The 16,209-nt window shown below is 50.3% G+C and overlaps 1 protein-coding gene across 2 annotated transcripts in view; it reads left to right on the top strand.

Moving 5' to 3' along the window:
* The first annotated feature begins 3,131 nt into the window (after positions 1–3,131).
* The window catches only part of SLC9A1 (solute carrier family 9 member A1), a 49,399-nt gene continuing 36,321 nt past the window's right edge, over positions 3,132–16,209 (top strand). For both annotated transcript variants that reach the window (XM_037828042.1, XM_037828043.1), the window contains exon 1: positions 3,132–4,313. In XM_037828042.1, the coding sequence (XP_037683970.1) occupies positions 3,962–4,313 (352 nt within the window). In that variant the 5' untranslated portion in view covers positions 3,132–3,961. The remainder of the gene's footprint in view (positions 4,314–16,209) is intronic.

The raw sequence follows: 16,209 nt of genomic DNA on the forward strand, positions 1-16,209 counted from the left end.
TGTGTCAGGGTAGCAAACCTAGAGAAAAGTACACACACAGGCGTTCAGAGTTATCACAAAACAACTACATCTCTGTAATCTTTGTAGAACATTAGCAACACCCCAGAAGCCTTCATTGTCTGTCCCCTTCCTTTGTGCCACTTCCCAATCGCTAGCTTCCTCCTCCCTCCCCAAAGGCAATCATTATCTTTACATCTAACATCATAATTTCCCCTAATTTTGTACTTTATATACATGCAATCACACAGTAGACTTTTGCATTTAGTGTCTTTCACTCAACTTTATGTTTCTGAGAGTCATCCATGTTGTTGTGTAGCAATAGCACATCCATTTTTTGTGGCTGTATAGTACTCCATTAGATGAATACACCTCAATTTATTTACTATAGTTGTTGGGTATTTGGGTTATTTTCAGTTTTGGCCATTATGAGTACCACTGCTATGAACATTCTTTTAACCACTGCCTTTTGGTATAATAAGTATGCATTACCCTATTTATTTGCTTCTTAATGCTTATCAATATGTTAATTTATCTTATCTATTTCTTTAATTTATTATCTCTCTTCCTCCAGTGGAACATCAGTTCTATGAAAGCAGGGACCTGTATGTCTTGTTCACAGCTGTATGCCCAGTACTTGGAAAATGACACAAAGAAGGTGCTTAGTAAGATGAGTATCTAAAGATAACAGAAACTTAGATGTGCCTAGCACTTTGGATTTATGGAGTGCCTTCATATACACATTATCTTAGTTGTCACTAGAATTCTATTTGACTTAGATACCGTTGGTATCGTCATCCCTGTTTTAAGGATGAGGAAATTGCCTCAAAGAGGTGATATGACTTGTCCAAGATTATCCAGTTGGCAGCCGGTAACTTATGATTTGAACCCAGCTTAATCCAACTCGGAATCCAATATTCTTTCCACTGTATCCTGTCACCTTACAGGACTGGAAAGGCCCAGGATTGAAATCCAGAACCACAGAAGATGGTAGGAGCAACCTCCTAAGAGTACAGTTTGCCTTCTGCTTTCTGACGGTCTAGAGAACTGGGAAGAATATCCAATGGGGAGTTAGGAAACTGGGCACTTTGTAAACTGAGGGCAAAAACCATGTCATTCATCTCTGTGTTGGCAGGGCCTAGCACAAGGCCTCACCACAAGATACCCAGTAAATGCTGGTCAAACTGAACCAAGCCCTTGTGAAATCACTTGTGACTTTGAGCTAGTCACGTTGACTTCTTGGCCTCGATTTACTCTTCTGCATTTCAGTAATTTCAATAGTTCAGTAGTTCTTACATCTCTCACGTGTAATCTGTACATTAGAATTGCCGAGAAGCTTTTGAAAACACGCCCATGCCTGAGCACTCCCCTTAAGCAACTTAATCCAAATCTCTAAAGGTGGGTCCCCAGCAATGGCACTTTAAAAAAGCTCTCCACTGATTTTCAAGTACCACCATGACCTCTCAAGACCTTACCAATTCCAACCAATCTCACTCCACTACTTACATCCTAGCTAAGGAACACTCGTTGTCTCAGTTTTCTCATAATAATGGTTTGATGTGCCAGGCTCCATTCTAGATACTTTATGTGAATTATCTCACTTAGCCATCGCAGTATCCTACCTCCACTATCTCCACTTTACAGATGAGAAAGCTGTGGAACAGTTTACACACTTGCTCAAGGACACATGGTAACCAAATACAAAAGATAATAATATATCCTTCACAGGATTATTGATAAGCCTTCATGACACTGCGGACGTGAAGGTGAAAGTGCTTTTTTTTTTTTTAAATTAAATTCAGTTTTATTGAAATACATTCACACACCATACAATCATCCATGGTATACAATCCATTGTCCACAGTATGATAACATAGTTATGCGTTCATCATCACAATCTATCTCTGAACATTTTCCTTACATCAGAAAGAACCAGAACAAGAATAAAAAATGAAAGTGAAAAAAGAACACCCAAATCATCCCCCCATCCCACCCCATTTGTCCTTTAGTTTTTATCCCCATTTTTCTACTCATCCATACACTAGATAAAGGGGGTGTGATCCACAAGGACTTCACAATCACACTGTCACCCCTTGTAATCTACATTATTATATAATTGTCTTCAGGAGTCCAGGCTGCTGGGTTGGAGTTTGGTAGTTTCAGGTATTTACTTCTAGCTATTCCAATACATTAAAACCTAAGAGATGTTATCTATATAGTACATAAGAATGTCCACCACAGTGACCTCTCGACTCCATTTGAAATCTCTCAGCCACTGAAACTATTTCGTCTCATTTTGCATCCCCCTTTTGGTCAATAAGATACTTTCAGTCCCATGATGCCAGGTCCACATTCATCCCCGGGAGTCATATTCTGCATTTCAAGGGAGATTTACACCCCTGGGGGTCGGGTGCCATGTAGGGGGAAGGGCAGCGAGTTCACCTGTCAAGATGGCTCAGTTAGAGAGAGAGAGGGCCACATCTGAGCAACAAAGGGGTACTCAGGGGGAGACTCTTAGGCACAATTTTATGCAAGTTTAGCCTCTCCTTTGCAGTAACGAGCTTCATAAGGGCACGTCCCATGATCGAGGGCTCAGCACATCAAACCACCAGTCCCAATGTTTGTGACAACATCAACACCAGTTCAGGTGAGGAAGTCCAACACATCCGCACCTTCCCCCAGATCCTCGGGGCTGGGGAGGGGGAGGCTGTAAATATATTTTTTATTATCTGCCTAAATTACTCTGGGATGTGTCACTATTTCACTCCAGCCTATACTAACCTACCGTATCTCACTTCCTATTCAAAGTTCCGTGCAATTATCGTGTTTGAACAAATTGACTACAAAGTTGTACCGTTTAGAAAATTTAGATCCTGTACCAAATAGATATCTCTTCCCTTGGTCTCATATGTTAGTTGAAGTTTTAAAACACAGTCGGTTTCAACTGAAAGCGCTTTTTAAATAGAAAGTTCCTTTACTTTTCTTGCCACTTGACTCTTCTTCCTCTTCCCCCTGGGCGAAAGGGGCCGCTGTGCTGCGCGGGCGCTGACAGGTCTCTCTAGCCTTCGGCGCCGCAGCTCGCTGGTGGCTATAAGAGGCAGCGCCGGGCTCAGCGCGGAATCAGTCTGCTGCCGCCAGGACTGGGGCTGGGTTGCGGCGGGGGCTGGAACTGGGACTGGACCTGGACGCGGAAGACCAGCCGCTGGGCCGGGGCGGAGCGCAGCGACGTGCCGGGGCCGCCAGGAGGGGCGTATTGTCGCCGGCCCACCGCCAGCCGCCCCCAGCCCGCGCCGAGGCGCCCTTCCGCCGGGCTGCCTACCTCCGCCTTCCGCCTCCCTCCGTTTCCCCGGAATCTCAGCCCGACGCGCCTCGACCCCGGCCCGGTTCTGGGTGGGGAAGCTCCCGGCCGCTTTCCGGCTTCACTTCTTCTTCGCACTACCCGGGCTACCAGCCTCCTCTCTCCGCTTTCCTGGCCTGGGTCCCACCCTCCTTGGTCCCCTTCCTTTAGCCTGGGCTCCCTACCCTTTTGCTTAGCCTAGAGTCCCAGCTCCTCAGTCACTTTCCTCAGCCAAAGGTCGCAGCCTTCCTTCTTCCTTTCACTTGCCTGGGGTCCACCCACTCCGGTCCCCGGGGCTCAGACTCCTCCCCTCCCCCTCCTTTTCCAGGCCTGAGGTTCCAGACCTTTTGTCTCCTCCTGCGGTCCTTCCTGGGTCCTTGTCCCTCTTCTCCACTTTGGAGTTCCAGATCCTGATCTCAAAACTTGGGGTTCCCACCTATTGCAACCCCCCCATCCTCCTTCCACTCCAGAGGACTGCTTCCACAAAAATACCTCTCTAAAACATGAACTTTTACTAGGGACTCTTCCGGGCTCTCTTCCAGCCAGTGGTCCCCTTGGTACCCATGTCCCAGGTCTTACTCTCCCTTTGCTAAGAGTGGAGGCCCACTGGGCCCAGGGAGCAGGACGATGCCTCTGTGGTGTGGCCTCAGTGGCCTCTCTCCGCCACGGATCTTCCCTTCGTTGCTCGTGGCGGTGGCCTTGGTGGGGCTGCTACCCGTTCTCAGGAGCCACGGCCTGCAGCCCAGCCCTACTGCCAGCACCATCCGGGGCTCCGAGCCGCCCCGGGAGCGCTCGATTGGGGATGTCACCACCGCCCCCCCGGAGGTCACCCCGGAGAGCCGCCCCGTTAACCATTCCATCACTGAACACAGCATGAAGCCACGAAAGGCCTTTCCAGTCCTGGGTATCGACTACCCACACGTGCGCATACCATTCGAGATCTCCCTCTGGATCCTGCTGGCCTGCCTCATGAAGATAGGTAAGTCCAGTTGGCTCTGACGCCACCTCTGCCACCACCCGACTGGCTTACATTCTGGGGCTGCCCAGGAATACGGGTCTGGACTATTCCTGGAGCACAGGTGGCCTTCATCCTGCCATCTTGGTCCTTCTCAAACTTGAACTCTGTGGCTTCTGGGGTTCTGAGGCCTCCTAAGAGTGGAGCCAGCATCGTGGGGGCGAGAGCAGGCAGGACGAGACGATGGGACCCTCTGATACTAGGTGCCTTCAGCAAGGCTTCCAGGCCTGACAAGTCTCCCCTGGCTGGGCCAGACCCCTCGGGAGCCAGGAACCCAGCTGTGGGTGAGACACAGAAGAGTGCCTTCCAGCAAGTGGCACGTTCTGCTTTGTCAACACCAACCGGTGCAATTAGACACTTTGTGGTAGGGTGGCCCATATAGGAGGAGACCTGGGTGCTGGACACTATGAGTGGAGTGGAACGTGAGGGATCCTCAGATTCTCACCTACTTTATCCCCAGAATGTTATCTGTCAGGTTTGCCTGTCCAGGCTGGTTTAGGAGTCCCTGAGTCAGTTTCCGGCCCAGGAATGCCATGCCTTATATAGTTTATGGGACAGGGGCCCTGGAAATTTCTGAGACCTGTTTTGGGGGGGGGGGGGTAGTGGAAGAGGTTGCAGCTTGGTCTGGACCCAGCTCACCTCCAGGTTAGCACCTGGCTGTGTCTCAGGGTGCCATCTGAGCCCGCCAGCCACATTGGCCTTCTGCCCATCTAAGTAGGAAAGGTACAGGTAGAGGGGCTAGGGTGTTCTGGTCCAAAGAGACTTTGAAATGTTCTTGTTGGGGGAAAGAAACAGAAAAGTTGTTCCCTCCCAGACGGGTGGTCTCTCTGCCAGACCCAGGCATCCTGTCCTGTTGGGCAATTGATGGGGCTGACCCTGTAGCCCAGAGGTCCCTGAATGTGATGTCCAGGGTGGCTTTGAATGTTGCTATTGCTTTTTTCGGCCCCCAGCTAGCTGTGGAAGGCCCGGGGACCTGGGACTCTGCACTCCCCTCTTTGCCTGAGGTTGGGTTTGGGGTGTTTATGACTCTTGGCAGGCAGCCATGCAGCGTTCCCAAGGACATGCAGGAACTGAGCTGAGTGCCTCTGCTAGGCAGGCTCTGGGATGTGCTGCGGGAGGGCTCTGGTTCCCAGGGCTCTCGCTGACTCTTGACAGATCCAGGTGCCGGCTTCCTGGTGCGGGGCTTTGGTGCTGAGCCAGTCACAGCGGCAGGGCTGAGCACGGAGCTGGGCCACCAGTACCTACTCCCTGATGGCAGCCGTGCTTCCTGGAACGGTCAAGGACTGGGCAGAGGAAGCCATGTGTACTGCTTCGGACACAATTACATGACCTTGAACAAGCTGGGGCCTTTGTCGACTGGTCTCTCCCACCTGTGAAGTGGTCAGGAATCTCTAAATTTGGCCATACCAGTTGAGACTGTGAGTCTTAATTTGTTGTAAAGAACTTAAGAGTGACTGTGATGTGTCATTTGCCTGTGTGAGCCCAGGAAGAGATCTCACAAGTGCTGGCTATAAACTGTCCTCTTTTCTCCAATTCCCTCACCTCCCAGCATACACCTGGCATTGTGTTAAGGGCATTGGAGCCTGGCACACACACTGCGGGTCTCAGCATGTGGTGGTGAGATGATGGCATACCCCAAAGACCCCACTCAGGAGTTGTCCTGCAGCCTGATGATATCTCTAATCTGAATCGGCCTGGCCTGCTTCCTCACCACCAGAGTGCTGAGCCCAGGACCCTGGGCTGCTGGATGGCAGAGATGCAGCTGTGGCAAGGGTAGTAGTCTAGATATCTGGAAGGCTGGCTGCTCATGCCACCTCACCGTGACCTTGGGCCAGTCACGCTCTTCACCTGTCAGTTGATCTTCGTGGCCCTTGCTGGTTTGGCGTTTCTGCCGTTCCACTGGCTCGGGTAACCCTGGCAAGTCACTCAGCGTTGGGCCTCAGTTTTCCCATTGCAGAATGAACAGGTTCGATACGATCTCTTAGGACCTTTGCAGTTCCAAAAGTCTGTGCCTGTGGCTTGGAAAGGCATTTTTCTGCCTCTGAAAACAGAAGTGCAATAGCATCTGGCCATCCTGGGGAAGAGAGTGAAGGGTGGCCAGAAGAGCTCATCGGTCCCTGTTCAGATGGCAAAAGTGAAAGCCTATTTTTCCTTCTCCTTTGCAGGGTAGAATTGAGATTAGATACGGGTTCCATCACTGCCATCTCACCTCTCTGAGCCTCGGTTTCCTCATATGTAAAATGGGGGAAATATTAGTATCTAGCTACAGGGTTGCTAATGTGATGATGACATAAATTGATGCATGTACAGCTGACTTCGTACAGTGCTTCAAATACAGGAAATGCTCAGTGCCCCTGTAGCATTTTAGACACCTAAGACAAAAGCATCCCTACTTCAGCTTCGCACAGGTTTCCTCTGAACCCGGAGTGTTACAAACCTTTTAACCCCAGGCTGCTGCCCCTGGGAGTCCTTCCTTAGGGTTTCAGGGTGGGGGGTGTAGCCCACTGAGTTAGTTCTTTCTTTCACTTAAGCTGCCTCCAGGACTGGTCTGGGGGGTGGGGATGGAGGTGGTGGTGGTGGTGGAGAGATGGCACCAATTGCCTCTGGGGGTGGGCGGTGGGGGCTGAGGCCGTGCTACCTCTGCACAGTCAGATACCCAGGAGCCTAGGAATTTGGAGGTCTTGCCTATCCTCGCAACGCCCCAGTTGTGGGTAGGAGCTGTTTTGGGGCCCTCATTCTGTCATTGATGGCAAGGTAACCCTCCTTTAAGAATAAAGAAGGGCTGTGTGCAGTTCTTTCTATCCAAAAGCACCTAATATTACCCATACAAGGCAGATACTTTGTCAGGAACAGGTGGGGGCGGGGTGGGGTTAGAGCTAAGGTTCTAGAGCAGATGCTTCTGGGTTCTCTTCTCACTAGTTCAGAGGGAGACCTTAGACAAATCACTTCCCTTCTCTGGGCTTGTATTTCTCTGACAGGGATTCTTGCCTTTTTCTTTTTTTGGGAGGAGGGGTGGGCTAGCATCGTGAGGGAGGGGTCAGAACGTTGGGAGATCTGTGAGACTTACCTGAGCCTTCAGGTTAGGGCTGTGCCCCATCTCGCGCCACACTGTGATTTTGGACCCCGCATGAATTCTGCTTTGTTCCCAGTTCACCTGACTCCCAGTACAGTGCCTGTTCCAAGGGAGAACCTCATTGTAACCCAGCTCACCGCTGGCATCCCCTGGATTTGTTTTCCAATATTCCTGACCCGGAACTCCTGGCGGAGACGGGGAGCCCACAAAGCAGGTGTTCATCTTCTCCTAACCAGAGACCAAAAAAAGCTTCCTTTGTTCCTTAATGTCTTACAGCTTTTTTTTTTTTTTTTTTTTTTTTCGATTTTGGTTTTGGTTTTTGCAAGGAGTACCCTGCCATTTTCTCCTATGAGAAGGGGAAAGGGGGTCATTATTGCCCACTTCACATGTTAGAATATCAGACCCAGCAACTGGTTTCCTGTAAAATTAAGACCAGAACTTGCCTCTCCCACTTCTCGACAGGAGAGAGAGGAACAGCCTGAAGGTCACCTTGAAACTGCCCCAGGGAGCCCAGACGGGACTCTAGAAAGAAAGGTGACCTTTTTCACTTTGGGAAAACAGCTGAGTGACTGCAGGACAGTGGGAAGGGAGGTCACCTGGGGACTGGGAGGAAGTCTTAAGGTAGGCATGTCTCCAGAAGTGCCAGGGTACGTAAAAGGCCAATGTTGGTCATATTGCCAGGAATTACTTCAACCAGGCACCTACTGCTTGCAAGATGCCGTGATGGACAAGGCATGCCTGGCCTCTCATTTCCACCCAGGCCCGTCCCATCCAGCCCTGGCATAAAGGAGAGCTTTCATAGGAGACCCCTAGCACTGTCTCTTGGCACCCATTGACCTTGGACAAGGCACCTCTTTTCTCTGGACCCAGCGCCTCCCCAGTAAGGTGAAGATGCTGTCTCGACCTTCGAAGACTCATGTGGTTCCCAGTTCACTGGAGCAGCCAGGGCCCACTTTGGATTCCTCCCCTTTTATGCAGTCTTCACAGCCCACTCCAGCCCACAGCAGCTGCTTTCACTTTCTCCCCTGAACCCTTTTCCCTTACTGTTTTTCCACAACTTTGGCATTTGGCCCAGCCTGCCCTTTGACATTTCTTCTGTTGGATGTATGTATATTTTAATAATTAATTACCATTTATTGAATATCTGTGGATATTAGTGTCAGGCACTTTATAAAAGTAATCTCACTTAATCCCTACTGAAATTCCATGAGATAAAGACTATCTCTGTCTCACAGATGAGGAAACAACTCAGAGAGGTTGTCTTCTGTGATTCTGAATTGCTATTTATTTTCTGTTCGAGTCTTGGCATAGCCTCCCAGAGGGGTGCAGCTGCATCTCCTGCCTCTTGGGTACCCCTCAGCAGATGCACAAGGCTCCGCACTGGGTAGGTGCCCAGCTTGCACAGAGCAGACATGTTTGGCTGCACCTGCTCTTGGAATTTTAGGATTCCCTCTAGGGGCCGGACTGATGTCAATCATGGAAGCCTTCTTCCTGTCCATGGAAAGCTGAAGGTGTTCTGTGCCTGATTTGGGCCCATCCTCTGTCACTGTGAGTCCCCACATCCCACAGTCAAAATGCTCCTCTCCCTAGTTCCATGGTAGTGACCCTGCCCTGCCGTTTATCTGCCTGTCTGACCAGAGCCTGCTTCTCCTTATGGTCAGAAGCTGCTCGGGCTGGGGAGTGTCAGTTGGAGGTGGTTTTCTTTAGCAAGCCCAGGTGGCTGGCCTTGTGACTGTGATTGCCTGCTTTGGAGCAGGAAGGGTGCTGGGTTGCTTTGGGTTATCCTTGGGGCCAGCAAGATCCCCAGAGAGGCAGCCGCTATGTTGGAAGCAGGTGGCACAAGTTTCTTTAGCTCTGCAAGGTGAGCAGAGTTTAGTGGTAATTCTCATTAGTACCTTAATTTGTTGTTTCCAAAGTACTTGCATGTATGGTATTTAGTTTTGATCTTCTCTATGGTTCTCTGGGTTAGGATAGCAGGTGGTATTGACATACCCATTTTACATCACAGGAAACTGAGTCTCAGATTGTGACCTGAGGTCACTTAACAACTATGAGGCAAAGGCTACAATCCCCGGACTTCTAATGCCATGCCCTAAGCTGGGTTATTGTGAGGCTCAAGGGGAACGAGAGAACCAGAGGTGCACTGAGGACAGTAAGCAGGTATGTCCGTGATGGCCATCTGGGGGGTTGCCAGGAAGGATTCCTGAAGGAGTGGGGCAGTCTGGGGCCTGGGGCCCAGGTGGCTCAGCCCTGGCTGCCTCAGCTCTGAGCACTGAGCAACTCCTGGAACACACCTGTATCTGCCTGAAGGAGGAGTGTGAGGGCTGCTCCCAGCCCTGGAGTCTGTGGAGTCTGAAATGGAGGGCTTTGCCTTTCCCTCAGAGTGTTGTAGGCCCTGTGGGAGAAGAAAGAAGAGGCAAGGAAGCAAATTACAATGGCAAACACTCAGGATAGGGGGCTGGGGGCAATTTAAGAGACCTGGGATCTGGTCTTAGCTCTTTTCTGCCTCACTGTGTGGTCTTAGACAAGGTACAACCCCTGCTTCCTAATCTGCAGTTAATTATATTAGCTGCCACTTACTAAGCATCTATTCCAAAGGCCTTGTCAGGTACTTCTTGCACAGCTAGAAAATACTGGGATTTAAGCCTAGATCTGTCTGACTTTGGAGTCCATGTTCTTTGCATCACACTGCCCTGACTCCAAGGCTCCTTTCAGTTCAGCAATTTTATTTTTCCCATAATTATTTTGAACTTCTTGGGTTTGGGGAAATAACTGTGACCCACCCCAACTCCAGGTCCCACTGTAAAGCAAACAACCCTTTCCAGACTGCATTCCGAAACACCAGAGGGACAGGGAACTGGAGCTGAAGGGGCTTCAGGCTCCCTCTGGGAATGCCAGCCTGTACACAGCTAGCTGGCCCGCCTCCTTCCCTCCCCCTCTAGCCACCCCCCACTTGCCCCCTTTCCATCTGAGGGGGAGAGGAGGGGAGGGAGGCTGGCTCAGCAAACCGAGGGCCTGGGTTATCCCTGAGTCATCCATCGCCTGTGTGGGCCTCGTTTTCCAGCACTCACTCCCCCTGCAAATGTCTGAGTCAGACATGTCTCCCCAAGGTTGTCTGCACACACTGCACCCGGCCAAACCATCTCTTTAGATGCCGATAAACATCAACTGATACTTTAAGGCAGCCCGTGATGATATGTGGATATTTTTAATCTTATGGGCTAATCTAAATTTAACTGAACTAAATTTTGGATTGGTCCTGGATCGGTGGGCTGCCCCCCCTTCCCTGGGATCATGCTGACTTCCCCCTAAAGCTCATCCAACATGCCAATCCAGTTTTCGGGTCTCTTGGGCCAGTTCTGAGCCTTGAGTTCTAATATTGACTTGTTGGGAATCTGGAGTTCCCCAAATTATCCCAACAAGCTGTTTCCTGCAAAGGTATGTCCTTAAGCTGCTGTGACTTCGGAATGAGAAGTTCTGTTCCTTCCCAGGCCCCTTTCCCAATCCCATGCAGAACATTTACCCCTAAGCCCAGACTGGCCCTTCCACAGTGCTGAGCCCATTTCAGACCATGCCACGGAGGGTGGAGGGGTGACGTCACAGCCGTGTATAAGGCAGAGCCCACATGCTCACCGAAATAATAAGTAGCTAACACTTGCATAGCGCTTGATGCATCCCAGGCGGAGCTCATGAAGCCTGCGTCTTTGCGGTGGCCAGCCAGGACCGAGGGCAGCCAATAAATTCATCTGCTGGAGTCAGGGTTGAAGAGGCAGATCAGCTGAAATCGCCAGCAGGCATTGCGTGCATGGCCCATGGAGAGCTAGGAAGAGTGAAACCCAGGCCCTGCTCTTAAAGAGCTTCCAGTCTGCTCAGGAGAAAGTGTCCATGTTGTGGCTGGGTGGATGCCTGGCAGAGGTCGAGTTCAGAGGGAGCGAGCTGGGCTGGTTAGGGAAGGTGTCTCAGAGGAGGTAACTTGAGCTTGAGGGATGGAGAGGAGTTAGATAAGGAGGCAGGAAGGAGGGAGATATTCTTAGTGTGCAATTTCCATGGAAATGTAAGTCTCGTGAGGGCAGGGCCTTTACTTTCCTGGCCTCTGTGCCTGGCATAGGGTAAAGGGAGCCATAAATATGTGGGGGATGAGTGAATGAATAAACATGTGGCTGACTTCTGTGTAGAGATAGGGTGGAGCAGTTGGAGCAGACAAGAAACCAGTTTGGCTCCTCAGGGAGGAGGGAGAGCAAAGGTTGGCGAGGATGGTCAGTGGCAGCCTGCATGTGACGCCCTCAAAAGTGACACTCACAGAGTGATGCTTTAGGAATCAACCCACCTTTAAGTGGTGCTGCCATGGCCCTGTCCCTCCATCCCTGGTTCTGGGAAGGTATGGGTCTGCTTGGTTTGCCCTTGATGTGTATAAGTAAAGAGAGGTACCAGAGCTTCCTCAGGGAGTTGCCCAGGGCCCTAATTGAATTAAGCCTTTCCAGGGAAGATTCCTTAAGCCATAAACAGCCTATGTCTGTGACTGAATGAGACTGGTGGCCATAAAGCATGCAAGAAGGCAAGCTTGTTACATTATAGTCATACCTGTACAGGTTTACTTATGTCTTCTCTTTGTTTTCATGTGTGTGCCAGGGGTGGGCATGGGCTAGAATCTCCTTTTTCTGCAGCAGATTTATTTTTATAATACAAATAAATACAACATGTTCATGGTAAAAAAGCAAAACAAAAATAAAGCCCAGCAGTGCCGAATGGATATTAAGGTGAAGAGTAAAAGTGCCCTCCTCCTTCTCGGTCTGCCCCACCGTTGCCCTTCTCACAGGATACCACTGTCAACTTTCTTGTGCATCTTTTCAGAAACTCCTTTTGCACATACGGGTGTATGAGTGCATGCGAGGGAAGATTTAGTTTTAATAAAGCCATTTCTTAAAGGGAAAGGGCTCTAGGCGGGGACCAGTCCTGGTTCTGCCTCTTTCTTGCATGTTGACCTGTGGTAAGTCATTTTGCCTCCCTGTCTGTTCCCCACCTGTCGATCTCGTTGTTGAAAGGCTGTCTGGGTCTTTCTGGTGGGAAAGGCAGCCATCCCAGGGAAGCCCCTGTTGTGGCCTGGGCAGACTTTGCAGCCCTTGGAAGGGGCACTCCACAGCCCCGTTCTTTGGGGGTGGGCCAGTGCTGTCATCAAGCCCTGGCCTCAAAGCACAGATTCTCTAGTATAGGCTCGTAGTCTTCCCTAGCTCAGGTTAAGGAGTTGAAGAACTGGCTCCACAAAGGGCATGCGTCTTGCTGGGAAAGTGAGATGACATTCAAGGGGAGAAGCGCAGGTGAGAAATTGTGTGGCTCAGGCAGGAATGCTGTGGGGTATCAGAGAAGAGGAGATGAGGGAAGGCTTCCTGTAGGAGGTGGTTTTGAGAGGTGGAGAAGAGGAACATCAGGAGATGTTGCTGTAAGGAGGGTGTTTTAGTTTTCCAGGGCTGCTGTAACAAATAGCACATGCTGGTTGGCTTAAACAACAGGGATTGACTGTCTCACTGTTTTGAGGCTAGAAGCCAAAAATCAAGGTATCTTTCTCCAAAGGTGGTAGGGTTCTGGTGGTGCTTACCAGCAGTCCTGTGTCACATGGAGATCTGTCTCCTTCTCTCTCCTCTTCACTCCTACTATGTCCAAATTTCCTTTGCTTTTAAGGACTTTAGTCATGTTGGATTAAGGCCTATCCTGATTCAGTTTGGCCACATTTTAGTAGGATTTTCAAAGATACCACTTACGAGTGAGTTCACATTCACAGGGTCGGGTCGGGGTTGGGATTTAAACGTGTCTTTGTGGGGCACATGGACAGAGGGATTCTGGCTTGAGTGGAATCGTGGACCGGGCGACCTGCTGTTCGTCAAGGATCTAGGTTTCTATGATCCTAGGGTAGAGACTCTTCCCGAGTCTATGATGGCGTTCAGGGGACTGTGGACCCCCCCACATAGTCTGCAGACATTTATATATGTTTGCTTTTATAAGGGGGAGGAGGCTTGTAGTAGCCATGGATTATGAAAGAGGACTTTGAACCTCAAAAGTTAGTTTCTGCCTTTTGTCCTGTGGGAATTGGAGTAAGGGACCCTCCATGAAGGACTAACTGGTTTGGGAGGAATCCTTGGATGAAGTGGCCCTTTTGCCTGGGAGGATGGGGTTTGCTGAGGGGCTGCGGAAGACCTAGGCAAGGGGGGATGAGCCCAGGCCAAATGAGTAAGATGTGTCCTGGGGGAAGAGAAGGGAAAACGGTGCCTTAAAATAGAGAAAGGCTTTTTTGGATTGGGAGTCAAAGGTTTTGTCTGCACCATGCAGGCAGGGAAGGTACTGGGTTCCTCTGCCCCCGGGGTCTGCCGTGTTTCCATGGCGAGCCCAGCTCACAGCCCAGGAGGTGACTCAGGCCTCCTGCTCTTTTTCCCAAAGTGGCCAGGGCCCAGACGCACCTCTGAGGCGCCATTAGGGGAGGCAAACACACTCTGAGGCAGCAAACACAGGGAGAGCCTCTGCAGGAAGGTGCACAGGCGTCGCCAGCACAGTGCTGGGAGTCCACGTTGGCCTCTGCTGCTTCCCGGGCCGAGGGGCCACGTTCTCCTGCTCTGCCCCTGCCCCTGGGAGTGAACGTGTAGGACATGATTCTAACTCTAGAACGTTAGAGGTGGAAAGAACCTCATCAGAGCCTGTGCCCTCCAGCCCAAAGGTGCAATGGAGATGGTTTGAACCAGTCCCCTCATTTTCCATTGAGGCACAGAGAGACCAGGGGACTCGCCCGGCCCTGTCCTGCTCTGTTAACTGACGCAGGTGTCTCTAGACAGGAGGAGCCTGGACCAAGCGGGAGCAGGGTCTGTGGTCTCTGGCCTGGATGTTGGTTTGTAAGCATTGTCAAATCTCGCTTTTTCCAGCGGGCCCTTTAAACCTAAGGAAAGGCAGCTGCCTGCTGGGATATCTATCCGGGAGCTGTTCCTGGCAGGGACACCTTTGGGCCTTGGCCACACTGGCCCTTGCGGGAGACCAAGCACAGGGCTCGGGGCCGTGAGCCTGCCCTGAGCCTTCGCCCTCATCTCTCACATTCCTCAGGCCTTTGTAGTCCATCACCAGCCAATGCTGAGCCCGGGTACTGTGCTTTTTATAGCATCTTCACCGTCAAACCAGGGAAGGAGATCCTATCTCCTGGGTTCTGGGCCAGGGCCCACAGGAATCTGGATGCTGTAGCAGCTGGGCAGGACGCCAGTGGGAGGCAGGGCCGGCTCACCTGGCCTGACACGGGTTACAGCCGGCGTGGGGATGGGGAGCAGGCACCCCACCCGTCCCTGACTGAGCCCGGCCTGCCTGGCTGGTGGAAGGTACATGGAGCCATGAGAGCTGCTTGTCTTGAGCTCAGAGACTGCACTGAGAAATGAGGTACAGACGCAGAGCAGTTAGGCACTAGGAAGTGGGTGTTATTCGAGGTGCAAGTGGAATTCTCTGAGAGATTAGAGAAGGGAGAGAGGCCTTCCCAACTAGGAGGATCAGGAGAGGACTAGTGGAGGTGTCTGTGGAGCTCTGCCTTGAAGGATAGGTAGGATTTAGAAGAAAGGTAGGATCTAGATGTACCTGCTTGAATGAAGGTACAGACACAGGTTTCCATGGGCACAACCAGAAGCTTTCTACTTGGGGGATGGCCTTAGGGTTGCAGAAGAGTGTCCTGCTTCTGGAGCACCTGCTTTCAGGGCCACCAAGAGCAGTTGCCTTTGGAAACATGCTCACAAGCGTGGTGGTTGGAAACACAGGCTTTGCAGCCCGACAGACCTGGGTTCAAATCTCAGCTCCGCAACTTTGGGCAGATCACTTAGCCTCTGAGTCTCAACGTGCTCATCCAGTACATGGGGTCAGGAGCATCCTGGGAGAACACGCGTTTTGGGTGTGTAGCATAGAGTATGGCATATATGGAACACATTTGAAATGGGAGTGCTCAGGAGGTGCCGCTCTCCTCTAAGGGCAGGAGGAGAAACGCTGGCTTGTTCTCTCTGAATCTCCCAGCAACTGGGTGTTGACATCCTGTGCTGTGTCCAGTACTGTGTTAATTAGGCACTGGGTTGAGGTGGCTATAGATAAATAATATTTATCTTTTTGGTGAGTGCATCCCTAAGGTGGGTAGAGCACTTTCCAGCATGCCATGGGGAAACCTTTTTGGAGGAGATGCTGTTATTCCCTTTTTTATTCTTTTCTGGTTTTATGTGTGTGTGTGTTAACACACACGCACACACACATATATGTGTATCATAAATTTTGCCATTTTAACCATTTTTAAGTGTACAATTCTGTGGCATTAATTATTTTACAATGTTGTGCTACCATCATCACCTTCTATTACTAAAACTTCTTTATCATTCAAAACAGAAACTCTTTAGCCTTTAAGCTATAACTCCCATTCCCCACCCTGACTCCCACCTCGCAGCCTCTAGTAAGCCTGTAATCTACTTTCTTTCTCTACAAATTTTGCTTATCCTAGATATTTCAAAAATAAGTGGAATCATGCAATATTTGTACTTTTGTGTCTGGGGCTTATTTTGCTTAGCATAATGTCTTCTAGGCTCATCCGTGTTGTAGCATTATCAGAACTTTTATGACTGAATAGTATTGTTATTCCTTTTTTTCTTTTTTTAACAAATGAGGAAACTGAGGCCCAGAGAAGTTAGGTGACTTGTCTAGAGTATATGGCCCATATGTGGCACAGCTGAATCAACTACCCAGAACTTCTCATTCTAAGTCCTGTACTTTTTCTCCTACATGAAGTCGTTTCAC

Source organism: Choloepus didactylus, chromosome 2 (genome assembly GCF_015220235.1).
Source record: "Choloepus didactylus isolate mChoDid1 chromosome 2, mChoDid1.pri, whole genome shotgun sequence".
In the NCBI taxonomy this organism is placed as follows: Eukaryota; Metazoa; Chordata; class Mammalia; order Pilosa; family Megalonychidae; genus Choloepus; species Choloepus didactylus.